At 42.1% G+C, this 16,879-nt stretch overlaps 1 protein-coding gene across 1 annotated transcript in view; it reads right to left on the reverse strand.

The window, feature by feature from the left end:
* Positions 1-15,780, reverse strand: part of Ube2d2 (ubiquitin conjugating enzyme E2 D2) — a 36,325-nt gene extending 20,545 nt beyond the window's left edge. Inside the window, exon 1 of the mRNA XM_087896154.1 lies at positions 15,340-15,780. Coding sequence (XP_087752280.1) covers positions 15,340-15,363 — 24 coding nt within the window. The 5' untranslated portion in view covers positions 15,364-15,780. The remainder of the gene's footprint in view (positions 1-15,339) is intronic.
* Between the last annotated feature and the right edge of the window lie 1,099 nt (positions 15,781-16,879).

Consider the following 16,879-nt stretch of genomic DNA (forward strand, 5'->3'; position numbering starts at 1 on the left):
ATCAAGACTACATAGAGAGAAGAAACCCTGTCTCAAAAAACACAAAAATTAGCTGGTCATGGTGGTGCATGCCTTTAATCCCACCTCTCAGGAAGTAGAGGCAGGTAGACCTCTGAGTTTGAGGCCAGTTCTGGTCTACAGACTGAGTTCCAGAACAGCCAGGGCTACAAATCCTATCATGAAAAACCTAAACCAGGGCTGGAGAAATGGCTCAGAGGTTAAGAGCACTGGCTGATCTTTTAAAGGTCTTTAGTTCAACTCTCAGCAACCACATGGTGGCTCACAACCATCTGTAATGAGATCTGGTGCCCTCTTCTGGCCTGCAGGAACGTGTGCAGGCAGAACATTGAATACATAAAAAGTAAACCATGAACAAAACACCTTGTTTCAAAGAAATGTAACAGGAGTTGGGATATATATTAGGTGGTAAAGTGCTGGCCTAGTACATACAGAACTGTGGGTTCCATCTCTAACACTTCATAAACCAGACACAGTGCAAAACTGTGATCAATCCTAGAATTCAAGAGGATCAGAAGTACAAGCTCATCTACTATAAAGAGAATAGGGAGCTCCAGGCAGGTAAGCAAGAGAGGGAAGGAAGGAGGGAGGTAAAAGAGAAGGTAAAAGAGAAGAGAGGAGGAAAGAGAAAGAGCAAAGCCTTAGAACTTTGTCAGGGCTGGAACTGTAACGTGGAAATAGCAAAGTACACAAGCCCAAGTGTGTGTGTGTGTGTGTGTGTGTGTGTGTGTGTGTGTGTGTACATATACATACACCTTATTTTACTGATTTATATTATGTATATATGTATATGATACACAGCATGAAAAGCTTAAATACATACACTGAAATGGCTCACTGCCTAATTAATATATTAAGTATCATCTAACATCTATTGTTTTATAACAAGAATACTTAAAAACTACTCTAGCAATTTTCAACAATACATTATAACATTAATGCTCCCATAACACAAAATATAAGAAAACATTATTAAAGAACGTTTTAAAAACTATAAAACTATATTATTATGATGATGATGATACATGTGCAGGGGCATAATGTGTATGGGTGTGTGCACGCGTGCATGTCAACTGTAGCATACAGGTAAAAGCCTGACAACAACTCCATGGAGTCGTTACTTCCTTTCACTCTCACATGGGTTCCAGCAATCAAACTTGCATCTCACTAGATTTGAATGGCAAGCACCTTTACCCACTGAACCATCTCTCCAGCCTCAACAGATTTATATTTATTCCTGGCCAGGGGCTCAGTGGATAGGAACACTAGCTCCTCTTCCAGGACCGAGGCTCAATTCCCAGCGTCCACACAGCAGCTTACAAATATCTGTAAATCCAGCTCCAATACCCTCTTCTAGCCTTCCCTGGACACTTGCACACACATGGTGCACAGACATACACTCATAAACTAAAAATAAATTTTCTAAGATCTTAAACAAAACAACAAAAAACTTTGACCAACTTTTCTCCACCCTCAGACCCCTTGGAGACCCCCATTCTACTCTACTTAAATGAGTTGAGTCTGAATTTTTAGGTTCCATATTCAAGTAAGTTCATATCACGGTCTGTCTGCATCTAGACTAATTTAACAGTAAGTATTCCAGATTCTTAAGTATTATTATGAATAACAGGATTTTCTTTTTAAGGCTTTTTATCCTCCTGCCTCAGCTTCCAATATGTTAAGATTACAGGTCTGTGGCATGATGAACAGCTTTACAACTTTTAATATATTACCCCTTACTCTCTTTCCACTTGTTTATTGTTAAGTATTATGGAAAACTCAAGTTTATAGCTAAGTATAGCCCAAATTTTTCTGTGGTTATATATTGTCTATAAACCATAACAAATAGGAAGGAATCTGATCTCTAGCTTTTTGCACACTGAAGTCCATCCATGGGAACTGCCCAGTTAAACATCTGTGTAACATATAGCTGAGAAGCTAGAGAGAGGGCTCAGCAGTTAAAGAGTACTTTACTTGTTGCTCTTGTGGGGAATCTTGGCTTTTAATTCCAAGCACCCACATGGAAACTCACAACTACAACTCCAGTTCCAAGGGACCCAATGCCCTCTTCTGACCTCTCTGGACACCAGACACTCACATGATACATAGTTACACGTGTAGACAAAATACTTACACCCATAATCTTATTTATTAAATAAATAAACCATATACTTGAACTATATACATACATACATATACATACATACATACATATATATATATACACACTCTTAAAAAACCAAATCAATTTTTAGAATTAAGTGGTAAAAGTTGGAATTTATTAAATTATAAAGTGTAATGGTACAGGTCTATAATACCAACGTTTGGCAAGTGGGGGTAGGAATGAGTTCAAAACTAGACTGGCTATGCATAGCAAGACTGTCTCAAGAAAAAGAAAAAGAAAAAAAGAAAGAAAGAAAAAGGAAGGGAGGGAGGGAAGGCTGAGGAAATGCCTCAGTGGTTAAGAATAAGAACTCAGTTACAAGTACCCATACTTGGCAGCTCACAACTCCCTGTAAATCATACCCAGGAGAACCCTCTCTTCTGGCCTTGTGGGAACTGCATTCCCATGTGTACCCCTCCACACACACATATTTAAAAACAAATTAAGTCAGTCATAGTGGCACAGGTCTTTAATCCCAGCATTCTGGGAGGCAAAGTCAGGTGGGTCTCTGTGAGTTAAAGGCCAGCCTGGTCAACAGAGAGTGCCAAGATAGTCAGCGCTACACAGAGAAACCCTGTCTAGAAAAATCAAAAGAAAAAGAAAAAATATTTTGCCAGGTAATAGCAGGTTATGTCTTAATCCCAGCAGTCAGGAGGCAGAGGCAGGTGGATCTCTGTGAGTTTGATGCCAGTCTACAGATCAAGTTCCAGGACAGCCAAGATTGTTACAAAGAGAAACCCTGTAATAAAAACAAAACAAACAAAAATAATAAAGCGGATATGGTGGCTCACATTAGAAAAAAGAGGATCATGGCTGGAGAGATGGCTCTGAGGTTAAGAGCATTGGCTCCTCTTCCAGAGGTCTTGAGTTCAATTCTCACTAACCACAATGTGGCTCAGCCATTTATAGCGGGATCTGATGCCCTGTTCTGGCATGCAGGTGTACAAGCAAACAGAGCACTCATTGACAAATAAAAATCTTTAAAGAGAGGATCAGAAGAGTTCAAGGACAGCCTAGACTACATTAAAAGGGTTGAAGATGTCACTTAGTAGTGCTTAGCATATACAAAGCAGTGGGTTGGATCCCCATTCACAGAACCATGTGTGATGGCACAAGACTGATCTCTGTCTCTGTCTCTGTCTCTCTCTCTCTCTCTCTCACACACACACACACACACACACACAGCTGGAGAGTTGGCTCAGCAGGTTAAGAGCACTGAGCTGCTCTTGCAGAAAACCTAGGTTCAAATTCCAGCATCCATGTGGCTCTAACCCCAGTTGTAGGGCATCCAATGTTCTTGTTTCATCTTCTGGGGCAACAGACCAAGGTACACATACTTAACACGCAGGTAAAATTCAAATACATTAAAAAAATTTTTCATTTCCACAATCTTGGCACCTGCAGAGGCATGCTAGGAAATGAAGTATGTTGTGGTTCAAGGCCATTTTTACTAGCTGTGAGTGTGCTTCTTAAAACTGAAGATATTCGGGGCTGGAGAGATGGTTCAAAGGTTAAGAGCACTGGCTGCTCTTCTAGAGGTTCTGAGTTCAATTCCTAGCAAATATATTGTGAATCACAACCATCTATAAAGAGATCTGGTGCCCTCTCCTGGTGTGCAGGCAGAATACTGTACACATAACAAATCTTTAAAAAAAAAAAAAAACTGAAGATATTCATGCCTAAGGTGAAACTGAATTCTACTTAGGCAAGAGATGTGTTCATATGCATAAAGCAAAAAACAAAACAAAATGAAACAAATAACAACGCAAGGACTCCTGAGCAGGCAAACAACAAGACTAAAGCAATCTGGCGAAAGGAAGCTCAAACCTATGCAAACAGCGACATGGTTCATGAAAAATTCCAAAGCAACCTTCCTACGAAGGCAACTGGACACAGAATTCATGGGTTTAAACTAATAAAATAAAAGTGATAATAGGTGCCTGCTATCATCTTCATTTTTTCCTTCTTCAAGGAATGTTTAAAAACCATACAGTGCCACTTGTGGGTTCTAAAAGCATTTTCCGGACAAATACAGAAAAGGTAGCAAGCAGAGGTGTTCTGTAGTATAACAGAAGCATGAAAATATAATGTAGCCACGCACAGTGGTGGTGCACTCCTTTAATTCCAGCACTTGAAAAGCAAAGGCAGACAATCTGAATTGGAGGCCAGGTTGGTCTAGAGATTCCAGGGCAGCCAGGGCTACACAGAAACCCAGTCTCAAAACAAACAAAATATTACAATGCATCCATATGAGGGCTCACAATAATCCCTCCACTTTTCTGAACTCCATAGGCACCAAGTACATACATGGTGCACATATATCATTCACACAAAACGCTACTGCCTCCCCTTCTCAAGTGCAAGAATTGCAGGTGTGTTGTCACCATATCCAGCATTAGAATTATTTTTAGTGAATCCAACAAAGCAATATTATAATATAGTATAAGGTCTTCAGGACGGCTAAGCACAAAAGATGCTTCCCATCAAGCCTAACGACCCAAGTTCTCTCCCTTGGATCCACACAGTGAAAGAACAAAACTTCCACAGGTTGGGGACTGGAGAGATGGCTCAGAGGTTAAGAGCATTGCCTGCTCTTCCAACGGTTCTGAGTTCAATTCCCAGCAACCACATGGAGGCTCACAACCATCTGTAATGGGGTCTGGTGCCCTCTTCTGGCCTGCAGGCATATACACAAACAGAATATTGTATACATAATAAATAACTATTTAAAAAAAAAACCTCCACAGGTTGCCTTCTAACTTCCACGTGCACTTTGTGGCACATGCATAACTCCTTGCACCCACATACAATAAATTAAATAAAATATAATTTAAAACTTTAAAAAAACCTCTGTGCTCAAGTGTTGTGGAACAATCCTTTTTTACACTATGTATATGTATTACTCTCACTGGCGAATAAAAATTGATCAGCCAATAGCCAGGCAAACTGTATGGGTGGGGCGATCAAATTGAGGATACAGGGAGAAAGAGCAGAGTCAGAGAGATACCAGACATCCACCAAAGAAGCAAGAGATGCTAGAGGACAGATAAAAGCAGCAAGTCACATAGCAATACATAGATTAATAGAAATGGGTTAATTTTATAAATTAATTTTATAAATTAAGAGTTAGCTAGTAATAAGCCTGAGCCATTGGCCGAGCATTTGTAATTAACATAAGCTTTGGTGTGTTTAGGCAAATGAATCTCTCTAAGTTCATGGCCAGCCTGGTCTACAGAGGGAGTTCCAGGACAGCCAAAGCTACTAAACAGAGAAACCCTATCTCAACACACATACACACACACACACTTTAAAAATAGCTGGACAGTGGTGGTTAATATGCTTTTGATCCCAGCATCCAGGAGGCAGAGGCAGGCAAGTCTCTGAGTTTGAGGCCAGTCTGGTCTATAAAGCAAGTTTCCAGCACAGCCAGGGCTGTTACAAAGAAATCATTTCTTGAAAAACTAATAATAATAATAAAATCTTAAAACTTAAATATATATATAGTACAAAATTAAATTTATAGCACATGATTGATAAAAATTAAGATGTTAAGATAATGATCTAACACATTTTATATGTATGTGTGTACATATGTTTACTTAATGGTATTTTGCCTACAGCGGTCAAGAGGGTTACAGATCTTCTGGAACTGGAGTTACAGACAGTTGTGAGCTGCCATGTGGGACTTAAGAAACAAACCTAGGACCTCTAGACTAGAATAGCAGGAAGAGCTCTTAACTGCTGAGTCATTTTTTTCAGCTCCTACATTATATATATATATATATACATATATACATTCTTCAAAAAGTTACCAATTATTTCTTCCTTCTCCATAAGTACTCTCAGTTTTCCAGCAGTAGCATCTACTAAATAAAATGCAGCTAATAAATCACTATCAGGATCAGCAAGATAGCTAAGCAGTTACTGTTTTCCTAGTAGGTGTCAACTGATATCCTACAGTCCTTGTGATTTGTGATCTGCTTTTTGATAATGCATAATGGTGAAGATAGATACTAGAACTCTTATAATAGCTGACAGAACTATAAACAATTGCCCAAATTGAAACAAAGTCTAGAATCCATTGCTTTATATGCATACAAGAGAGTACATGCATTTAAAAATCAATATTTTAGCATAACTGTTACTATCTAAAGCTGAAGACTAAACACAGGACATTTAAAAGGTCCTCTTAAAGTAGGAAGGTTGGAGAGATGGTTTAGCAGTTAAGAGAGTATATTATTGCTCTTGAGGAGGACCTGAGTTCAGTTCTTAATTCCCTAACCACCCTGCACTCACAAGCACCTAACTGAATACATACATGTAATTAAAACTTCAAAGCTGGGCATGATGGAACATACCTTTAATCCCAGCACTCAGGAGCTACCTAGCTATAAACCATTCTCAGGTTCCTGTATGAAGAAGTGTGGTATATTTTAAACAGTCACTTTCTTAAGTGGCAATAGATAGCTAATACAAACAAGGTAACAAGTATTTATAAAATGGGAAAATGACAGCATACCAACAGACAGGATGCAATGAAAAGCAGCCAACTAAACAAATCATCTGCCACCTAAGGTGCAGAGATATACAGCACTGAGCTTCAAAAACATTCCTGTCCAAGGCAAACAAATTAAATCTAATATTTGGAAATATGAAAAAACCGGGAGCAGGAGAGATGGCTCAGCAGTTAAGAGCACTGCCTGCTCTTCCAAAGGTTGAGTTCAATTCCCAGCAACCACATGGTGGCTCACAACCATCTGTAATGAGATCTGGGGCCCTCTTCTGGCCTGCAGGCATACATGCAGACAGAATACTGAGAATACTGTACACACAATAAATAAATAAATCTTTAAAGAAAAAAAAGCCTAAACTATCAGAACTAAAGAGGCAAGGTGTATATTCCTTTAATTCCAGCACTCAGGAGGTAAAGACATGAATTTGAAGTCATCCTCTGCTAGAGAGACAAGCCTGAGTCCAGCCCAGAAGACAAGACCCTACTTTGGAAAAAAATAAAACTAGGGATTGCCATGGAATCACATCAGCAGATTCCTCAGAAACAGCTAAAGAAAAATAACACTAGATTTCTAATTTTTCTATAGGCCCGAGTTTTGGGTTTTTTTTTTGTTTGTTTGTTTGTTTGTTTTTCAAGACAGGGTTTCTCTGTAGCTTTGGAGTCTGGCTTGTAACTAACTAGCTCTTGTATACACCAGGTTGGCCTCAAACTCGGAGATCCGGCTGCCTCTGCCTCCCGAATGCTGGGATTAAAAGCATGTGCCACCACCAGCTGGGTAGGCCTGAGTTTTAAATTTTCCTAAAAATTTAACAAATGAAAAAGCCCAAAGGCTGATAAGGCAGTTACTTTATTAAACTGTGGATATTAAATGCTCTATTGTTGTTGGAGAGACTGGAACTGATCTGGTTCCCAGCACTCACATCAGGTGGCAGAAAATTGTAACTCCAGCTCCAGGGATTCCAACATCTCTGGCCTTCTTAAGCACCTACACTCATATGCATAAGCCCACAAGCAGAAAGACAAACACAGGGTCTCTCCATGTTGTCCTAGCTGCTCTGGAAACTTGCTATCTAGACCAAGCTGACCTCAAACTCACGGAGATCCAACACCTGCCTCTACCTTCCAAAGTGTTAGAATTAAAGGAATGTGCCACTCAGGACCCAAAAATAATTTTTTTCCTTTGTTTTGTTCAAGACAGGGTTTCTCTGTGTAACCGTAGCTGTCCTAGAACTCAGGGATCCACCTGCCTCTGACTCCTGATTGCTGGGACTAATGATGTGTACCAACAGTGATGGCCCCCAAAAAAATAAATCTTAAAAAAAAAATAAAAATTTCAAATAAGCTGTGCTTTGATGGCTCATGTTTGTAACACAACTAGCACTTAGGGAACTCGAGAGTTAAAGGACAGACTGAGATGCTGAGTGACATGTCTAAAAATCAACAAGCAAACAACTCAATACAAGGGTTAGGGCTATAGTTCAGTGGCAAAGGAAATGCTTCATATGCTTGATGGCCTGATGCTGCTCCCTCTCCAAAAGGAAAATAAAAATATTTAAAGGAAATTTTTATTTTATTATTACTATTATTATTATTTTGTTGTTTTTAAGACAGGGTTTCTCTTTAGCCCAGGCTGGCCTTGAGCTCAAAAGATTCACCTGCCTCTGTCTCCCAAGTGCTGGAATTAAAGGCCTGCACCACCACTGCCTGGCTTCAAAGGAAAATTTTCAAAGTATCTTCAGGAGGCTGGAGAACAGGCTCAGCAGTCAAGAGCATTCACTGGCTGTTCTTCTAGGGTTAGATTCCTAGACTCACTATGTAACTATGTTCCAGGAAATCGATCATACACCCTCTTCAAGCACTGCAAGCATGTGGTCTGGCACACAGCTGTAAATGCAGGCAAAACACCCATATACATAAAATAAAAAAATCAAAAAGGAAAGAAACGCAGCTTTCCATCAGTCAGAGGTTTGGGTTTTTTTGTTTGTTTGTTTGTTTTTAATGTTTTAAACTGGGTAGTGGTGAGCCTTTAGTCCCAGCACTCAGGAAGAGGTAGGGGGGCTCTCTGTGAGTTCAAGGCAGCCTAGTGTACAAAGTCAAGTTCCAAGGCAGCCAGAACACTGAGAAACTCTGTCCCCCCCCCCAAAAAAGTGTTTTGTCTATATGTATGTCTGTACCATGTGTGCCTGAGACTGTAGTTACAGACAATAAAAGTTGCCACGTGGGTACTTGATGGGGGAGTACAGCCAATCACATTCTGTTCGTGGGGCGTGTTGCCCTAAGGCAAAAATTTACCTATAAACCTGGCGGGTGCGCTTCCCCTCGCTTGGCTCCTGCGTTCTGGAGGGACCGTTGGGACTCTGGTGTAAGTTTTCCTTTTGTTTATTAAAGCTGTATCTTTTGTATTAAGCTAGTCTTGCTGATCTTTAATTACCAATCAACCTCGCCCCTTCAGGTACTGGGAACCGAACCCTGGTTTTCTGGAAGAGTAGCCAGTGCTTTTCACTCTGAGTCATTCCTGCAGCCCTTTAGCTCTAGTCTTATTAATCAAGTCACAGAGTCTTGTCAGATAGTAGTCCTGGAATAATGCTGCAGTGCTAGTATTACAAATCTATTACATGGCATCTCACTTGACTCTCTAAACAGAACAAATGGTATTTTGTTTCCTTACGCTATAAACTATCAAAACTTAATTTTTATGGAAAAAGAAAGGATACATCTGCATTTCCAACATGAGGGCTGTAATGGTTCTGTCAGCAACAGGCTTCAGTCACGAATTCCTGTCCTGGAACTACCTAGGATATTTCAGCAGTCATCTCTCTGATTACAATATTAAGAATTGTAAGATCAAAACTACCCCTTAGCACTCAGAGACACACACTAAAAAGAACTTTCTTCCAAAACTTCTTATTCCTTAATAAAATAATTATATGGTCCACACCTTTAATCCCAGCACTTGGGGAGCAGAGACAGAAGGATCTCTGAGTTCACAGTAAGTTCCAAGACAGTCAAGACTACATAAGAGACCCTGTCTCAAAAAAAAAAAAAAACCAAACAAAACAAAGAATAGTACACTAACGAGACTTTTCCTGTTGCAGATAGGCATGAACCAAGCACGCACTAAAAATTTTGCCTATGCCCACAGTTGTTTTATTCTAAAAAATGGGCTCTTAATGTTTCCCACATTGGTCCCGGACTCCTAGACTCAAGCAATCCTCCTGCTTCAGCTTCTTAATTTAGCTGGGAATATGCCCATATAAGAATCTTTGTCTAATGAGGGGGGACTTTCCAGAAAACTGTTATCATGAACTTTATCTTTTAGAGTAAGCTATGCCTGCTTTCCAAGGCAGTAAACCAACCACTTATGCCAGTATTCAGTATTCTACAAGAATATTTGTAATTTGTTTCATCATTTTGCCAAAAATTATTCAACCCTTACCTCTATGAATATTAATTTAACACTCAGCACACATTTCTAGTAGTTACCATTTTTATTTTTTGAGATACAGGAGATTAAGTGGAGTGGCAAACATTTTACCTTGAATTATTCTTAATTCAATGGCCAATACTATTTTTAAATTTAGTAATATTAGGACTCAGGACAGTACTACCCACCTTTAATCCCAGCAACATTTCAAGGGAGATCGGTAGCAGATGCCCTATTTTCTAGCACCCTCATTCTCCTTGCTTACTTTATAGTTATCTGTCTTGAGTTCAAAACCTTTTTTTAACTGAGAACTTTGTCTCCTAAGAGATCTTAGAAGTTTGCCTTAGATATGGATCAATGATGGCATTACTATATTTCAAAGCTATGTACACAAACCTTAAACTATCAAGACACCATTAAAATATATAGGGAATTATTGGGCTTTAAAGTACTTATTAAGAAAGAATCTTATGTACCCAAGACTGCCCTCAAATATAATTTGTAGCTGAGGACGACCTTGAACTTCTGAGCCTCCTGTCACCATCTTCTCAGTTCTGGGATTACAGAAGCACCCAAAGTGCTAGAAATCAAACAGGGCTTTGCAAACTAGTCAAGCACTCTCTCTACTGAGCTTCACCCCCAAGACTAAGTACCTTCTCTTTTGTCAATCTACAACTCCTGGAGGAATCAAAATATTCAACCTGCTAACCTTCTCAAAAACAGAAAAATTAAGCCTGTATTTCAACAAGGGCACCTGCATCTTTACAACTAAAGGTAAAAGGAAAAACAGGAAGTCAAAAAGGTCTTTGATCAGTCAAAGAGACCATACAGTTCAGAGAACGCATGAAACCTTCTTCACTCAAAGCCTACTGGATCTTATTTTAGACACAATTTTAATAAGCTCTGTGATCTGGTTTCTTAGCTCACAACAGATGAGATGCAGCCAACTGGAAAAGGGCTGGGGGTGGTACTAGAAGAGGCAGGCAGGCCTCAAAGCATCAAAACCTATAAAGTCAGCAGAAAACTAAAACACAGAAGGTCATTTGGTATAGACACAGACACACGGACATGAAGACCTACATGCGCACACACAATTAAAATCCGTGCTAGAACCATACTATTCATAATGTGTCTCCATGGTAAATTTTGGCTAAAGACTAGCTAAGGAATCTCTAAGATATACATCAAAATAATGCCCATCAAAAGTTTTTTCCAGGACTTGGGGTAGCTCAGTAGTGTGGTATCTGCTGAGAATGTACGAGGCCCTTGGTCTAATCCTCAGCAGTGAAAATAAAAAGTGCTGTAAATTTGGCCAAAACAGACTACGTATTTATGAAATTCAAAGAATAAAAAATACATACCAAAATTCAGACAAAAAGTACCAAATTCAGACAAAAATTTGTATTATATATCAAAGAAGTAAGATAATGAATTCTTATTTTTTATTTTTGGGAGGCTTTTAAGGCAGGGTTACTCTAGCTTTGGAGCCTGTCCTGGAATTTGCTCCGTAGACCAGGCTGGCTTAGAACTCACAGATATATACCTGCCTCTGCCTCCCAAGTGCCACCATCCAGCAAAATACTGAATTTCTAAAGATGCCTCCTGTCAAATGAGGTAAAATTTTAAGAATTCTATTAGAACCAGATAAAACACTTCATGATGGGCTGGAGAGATGGCTCAGAGGTTAAGAGCACTGACTGCTCTTCCAGAAGTACCGAGTTCAATTCCCAGCAACAACATGGTGACTTACAACCATCTATAATGAGATCTGATACCCTCTCCTGGTGTGCAGGCAGAACACTGCATACATAATAAATCTTTAAAACAAAAGGAAAAAAAAAAACACTTCATGACATTTGAGGTTGAAGGGATATTTAAGTAATAGCTCTTTTCAGAGACTGACAATAGGAAAGGCAACACTAAGACTGATTATACAGACCAAGCAAGTCTTCTTGGGATTCCAGATCAGATATATTGGACGGAGGATAAGATAGGAATGGTTTTAACTGTACCCATTAAGCCAATGTAAACTATATATGCCATGCGAAAAAAAGTTTGAGAAACACAACTTCTGCTTGTTTTCACAGTAATTTTGATGAAAATAAAAAAGGGTTTTTCTAGTCTTTAGCAGTCTAAGAAAAGTCAAGCCATACTTGACTTCAACAAAGGTTCTAGGTTACTAAATGGGGATGGAGAGATACATATATGAATTAAAAATACTGAGCTAAGAATGCAGCTCAGATGGCGGAGTTCAAACTCTGGGTTTGATTCCAGGGCCACTTAAAACTTAACAGGGTGGCACATGCTTACAGTCACAGTATTCAGGAGGTAGGGGCTGAAGGAGCACAAATTCAAAGTCATGCCCCCCTACATAGTTTCAGGTCAGATTGGAATTCATGCTAACCTGTATCAGGAAAACAGCTGGGGGACTGAGACAGCTGAGCTGTTAAGATTATTTTTGTTCTTGCTGAGAATCCAGATTGGATTCCCAGCTCCCGAATGGTGGCTCACAACCACCTCTAACTCTATTTCCGGGTGATTCAACAGGCATATACAGTGAGCACACAGATGCATGAAAGCAAAACATTCACAAGTAAAACACATAATTTTTAAAGGTTTATTGAAACAAATAGCCAAATGATAGTTGTACACATCCTTAAGCCCAAAACTCAGGAGGCAGAGGAAGGTAGCTCTCTGTGAGTTCAAGACCAGAGTGGTCTACAAAGCAAGTTCCAGTACAGCCAGGGCTACAAAGAGAAGCCCTAAACAAAAACTCAATCTCTAGGACCCATGGAAAGGTGTAAAATAGTTCAAGTGAGGGCTATGGGTGAAACACACACAAATATTTTTAAGGTCAAGTGATCATTTCTAAACCTGATTTTCTTTTTAAAGATTTATAAGAACTGGGAATGTAGTTCAGTGGTAGAGTGTTTGCCTTAGCACACATAAGATTCTGGGCTCAATCCCATGTACTGTACAAAAAGATTTAAAGTGAAGACATGTGTGGTGGTACCTGCCTGCATCCCAGTACTGAGAATAAATACCAATCTGAACAGTGACAGCCTATCTCAAAAATAGCTGGGGGCAAACGTTATTTTAAGACTTAAGTGTATGTTTTGAGTCAGTGTTATCGCCCTCTCTGAAGAAGTCTCTATAGCACAGATATTAATACAAACACTAAAAGCTATTAACTTGTTGGTTTAATCTCAGCACTCTGAAGATAGAGGCAGATGGCTCTTGGAGTTTGAGGCCAGCCTAATCTTCACCACAGTAAGTTGCAAGCCAACAGAGCTAGGAAGACCCTACCTTAAGGAAAAAAAATTAAGAATCTTTGAAAATTATCACATCAAACTCACTTTATCTCCCAGCTTTGGGGGATCTTCTATAGGTATAACTCAAATGGCAACTCAAATTGATAACTTCCCACTAGACTCTATAAGGCCCTATGACTGCTAAAGTCCTTAAAATACATACACATGCTGGGTGGCAGTGGCAGGTGCCTTTAATCCCAGCTCTTGAGAGGAAAATCTCTGAGTTTGAGGCCAGCCTGGTCTACAAAGAAAGTAAGTTCCAGGACAACCAAGGCTGCTACACAGAGAAATCCCGTCAAGAAAAGATAAAGAGAGAGAGAGAGAGAGAGAGAGAGAAGATACATACACATTACTTGGATGTTTATCCTTTACATGGTTTTTCAAGAGATCTTTCACTAAGCTCATACTTAAAAAAATTATTTATCTTTATTTTATGTGCATTGGTGTGAAGGTATCAGACCCCCTGTAACTGGAGCCACAGTTGTGAGCTGCCATGTGGGTGCTGGTTGAACATGGGTCCTCAGGAAGAACAGTCAGTGCTGTTCTTAAACGCTGACGCTGAGCCATCTCTCCAGCCCCAAGTCCATTCTTCTTTTAGCAAAGATCATGCTTCATTTTAGTACAAGACTTATTGCTAAAGCCCATCCTTTGATTTCAAAAAAAAAAAACAAAAAACAAAAGTTGGTAAGGTGCTAATTCACGGTAAGAAATGGAATTAATTCCACATTCCAAGTCTTGAATAAAGAATAAAACGAGGACCAATTGCTGAACTGTGGTTTTCCATCTTTCAATCTGCATTTTGACTTCGTTCTCCATTCTTTGTGACCCCATCCTATCAGCCCTTATGGGTAATCCCATGCCCTACCACTTACTAATAAAATACCAAACAAAATTCAAAGTGGGTGACTTCTTACGTCCAAAGAAAAAAATAATAGTGACACCGAGAGGTTAATATTGGGGGCACTAAAGTTTACACGAAGCCTATGCTCTCCTAATACTAAATCTTAATAACTAAATGGCTAACCTCTCGTTTAGAAGAACTAAGAAATTATTTCTAATCAAAAATCGAGTAAAATCCCTTCTAAATTAGGTCTTTACGAATATACCGTCTAATTTTAGCGTTAAAAACATTTTGGGAGAAGTCTGTGAAAGGAATTTTCTCCGGCGGTTTTCAACGTTCGGTTTTCGGAACTGCCTGGCTTCACCCTACCAGGTAAACAGTTGTTCCACTAGCTTCAGTCCTGCAAAACTGAAGGGTTAGTCTCCGACGACATGCGGCAACCCCGAGGAACACAACGCTTCTCCACTTAACCCCCTCCTCCCTCCGGAGGGGCATTTTCTTCCCTCTGACTTTCCAGACCAGTAAGGAGGACTTCAGCGTGCTGCCAGCTGCCCAAGAGTTAAGTGAACTCAAGGAAACAGTCATGGATCGGGCAAAGGGACCCTCCGGTCGCCCTGTCTGGGTGTTCGATCTCAGGGAGCTCAGGGTAGGGCGCCCGAGTAGGGGGACAGAGATTGGACAAGCCGCCCTATCGACCTCAAACCATAGGGCCGCCCAACGCCCCAGTCGCTGCCCCCCACCCCCCCTTCCCGCGCCCAAGTCCCCTTCCCAGGCGGACAATAGCCCTAGAGAGCACCAAGTCCCAGGCTGCAGGGAGGCCTGGAAAGGCGTCGGGGTGGACGACTGCGAGAACCGGAGCAACTTCGGCCTAACAGGGTCCCCGCGCTCCGGCCTTCGCGGGCGCCATCTCTGGGAGTGGGGTGTGAAGGCCGCCCCGTGGGGCCGGCGCCGGCAGCGGGAAGCAGACGCCGCGAGCCCAGCAGAGGCGACCGCGGGAAGTGCAGGCCGCAACCTACTCAGCGGGCTCTCCCAGCGGCCCATTCCCACAGCAACACCTTGGCCGCTTACCTTGTGGATTCTCTTCAGAGCCATGGTGGGAAACGGTGGCGACGGCCCCCGGGGCGGGGACGGGGACGGGGGAGGGACGGGGAAGGGGCGAGGGGGGCCTGAGACCGCCCGAGCGGTCGCGAGTCGGCCGGAGAAGACCGGGAGCTCCGAAGCGCGGATCCGACGAGCTGAGGGCCGAGGCCCACTCAGCTACTGGGCCTGCCGCAGCGGTCACCGCATCACCCGGCGGCGGCCCCTTTATGCGCTGCTGCCACAGCCGCCGCCGCCGTAGCCGCCTCTTCCTCGTAGGCTCAGTGCCGCCTCCTCAGCCGCCGTGGATCCCTCCGCCGGGGAGGAAGAGCCCCAGACCCCGGGCTCGCCGAGCGCCTTACGGTCGCGGAGCCTTGGAAGCCTCCTGGCCTGCCAGATGCAGGTGGACTAAGAGACGCGCGGGCGGGCTGGCGGGCGGCGCCGCCGGGGTGGGGCCGCCAGAGCGCGGGGTGGGCCCAGGCCGAGGGGCAGGTCGGGAGGCTCCGGGATTGGCGGGCCTGGGAGGGAGGGCCGGGCCGGGCCGGCGGCGGAGGGATACGGGCCGCCCCTGCGAGGACCTTACGCGCCGGCGCCGGCGCAGCCACGGCCGCGGAGGGGATGACGTCGCGAGGCACGGAGAGGCAATCTCGCGAGAGTTTAGGCGCGGGTTCTAGATGCTCCTCCGCCAAGGCCCCAAATTGGACCCCGGTACCTTGTGAGCGTGGCGCTTCGAAGATCAACAAACGCTTAAAGGGACGTGTTTCCCACATTGTTTAGTCCCCAGCAAACTCAGAAGGAAGTACCAAATCCCACTGCTACTTTCCTGAAAGAGAAAGGGACTTTCAAGGTCACACAACTCTTCATCTATTGGCAGTTTTAGGGTCCTAGAGCTTGCACAGGGAGCCTTGAGGCTGGCCATCCAACCAAGACCCAGCTGGACATGACTCGAATGTTGTTTCCGCAGCCACCGGCCTGTTAGCCTTAGGAAATATGCCATGTAGAATAAGAAAATATGGAAAGGATTTTTGTTTTGTTTTGTTTCTGTTTTTTGAGACTTTGTTTTATTTGTGTGTGTGTGTGTGTGTGTGTGTGTGTGTGTGTCCTGGAACTAGCTCTTGTAGATCAGGCTGGCCTCAAACTAACCTGCCTCTGTCTCCCGAGTGCCATATTACCGCTGCCCCATTTCGATTTTTATACTTAATTTTTCATATATTGCATATGTTTTACATTTGTTTGTTTACTTACTTACCTGTTTATTTTAATTAAAAAATTTTAGCACAGTAGTGGTGAATGCCTTTAATTCCAGCATTCAGGAGGCAGAGGCCTGCAGATCTCTATGAGTTCGAGGCCATCCTGGTCTACACAGCTAGTCCAGGACCTGACTTGAAATCCTGTCTCAAAAAAATTATTATATATATGGGTGTTTTTCCTGAATGTATGTCTGTGTGCCACAAGCGTGCCTAGTACCTGTGCCTAGTGCCGGGGAGGTCAGAATAGGGCGTCCGATCGCCTAGAGCTGGAGTTACAGATG

This window comes from Myodes glareolus, chromosome 13 (genome assembly GCF_982192425.1).
Source record: "Myodes glareolus chromosome 13, mMyoGla1.1, whole genome shotgun sequence".
NCBI classification, from domain to species: Eukaryota; Metazoa; Chordata; class Mammalia; order Rodentia; family Cricetidae; genus Myodes; species Myodes glareolus.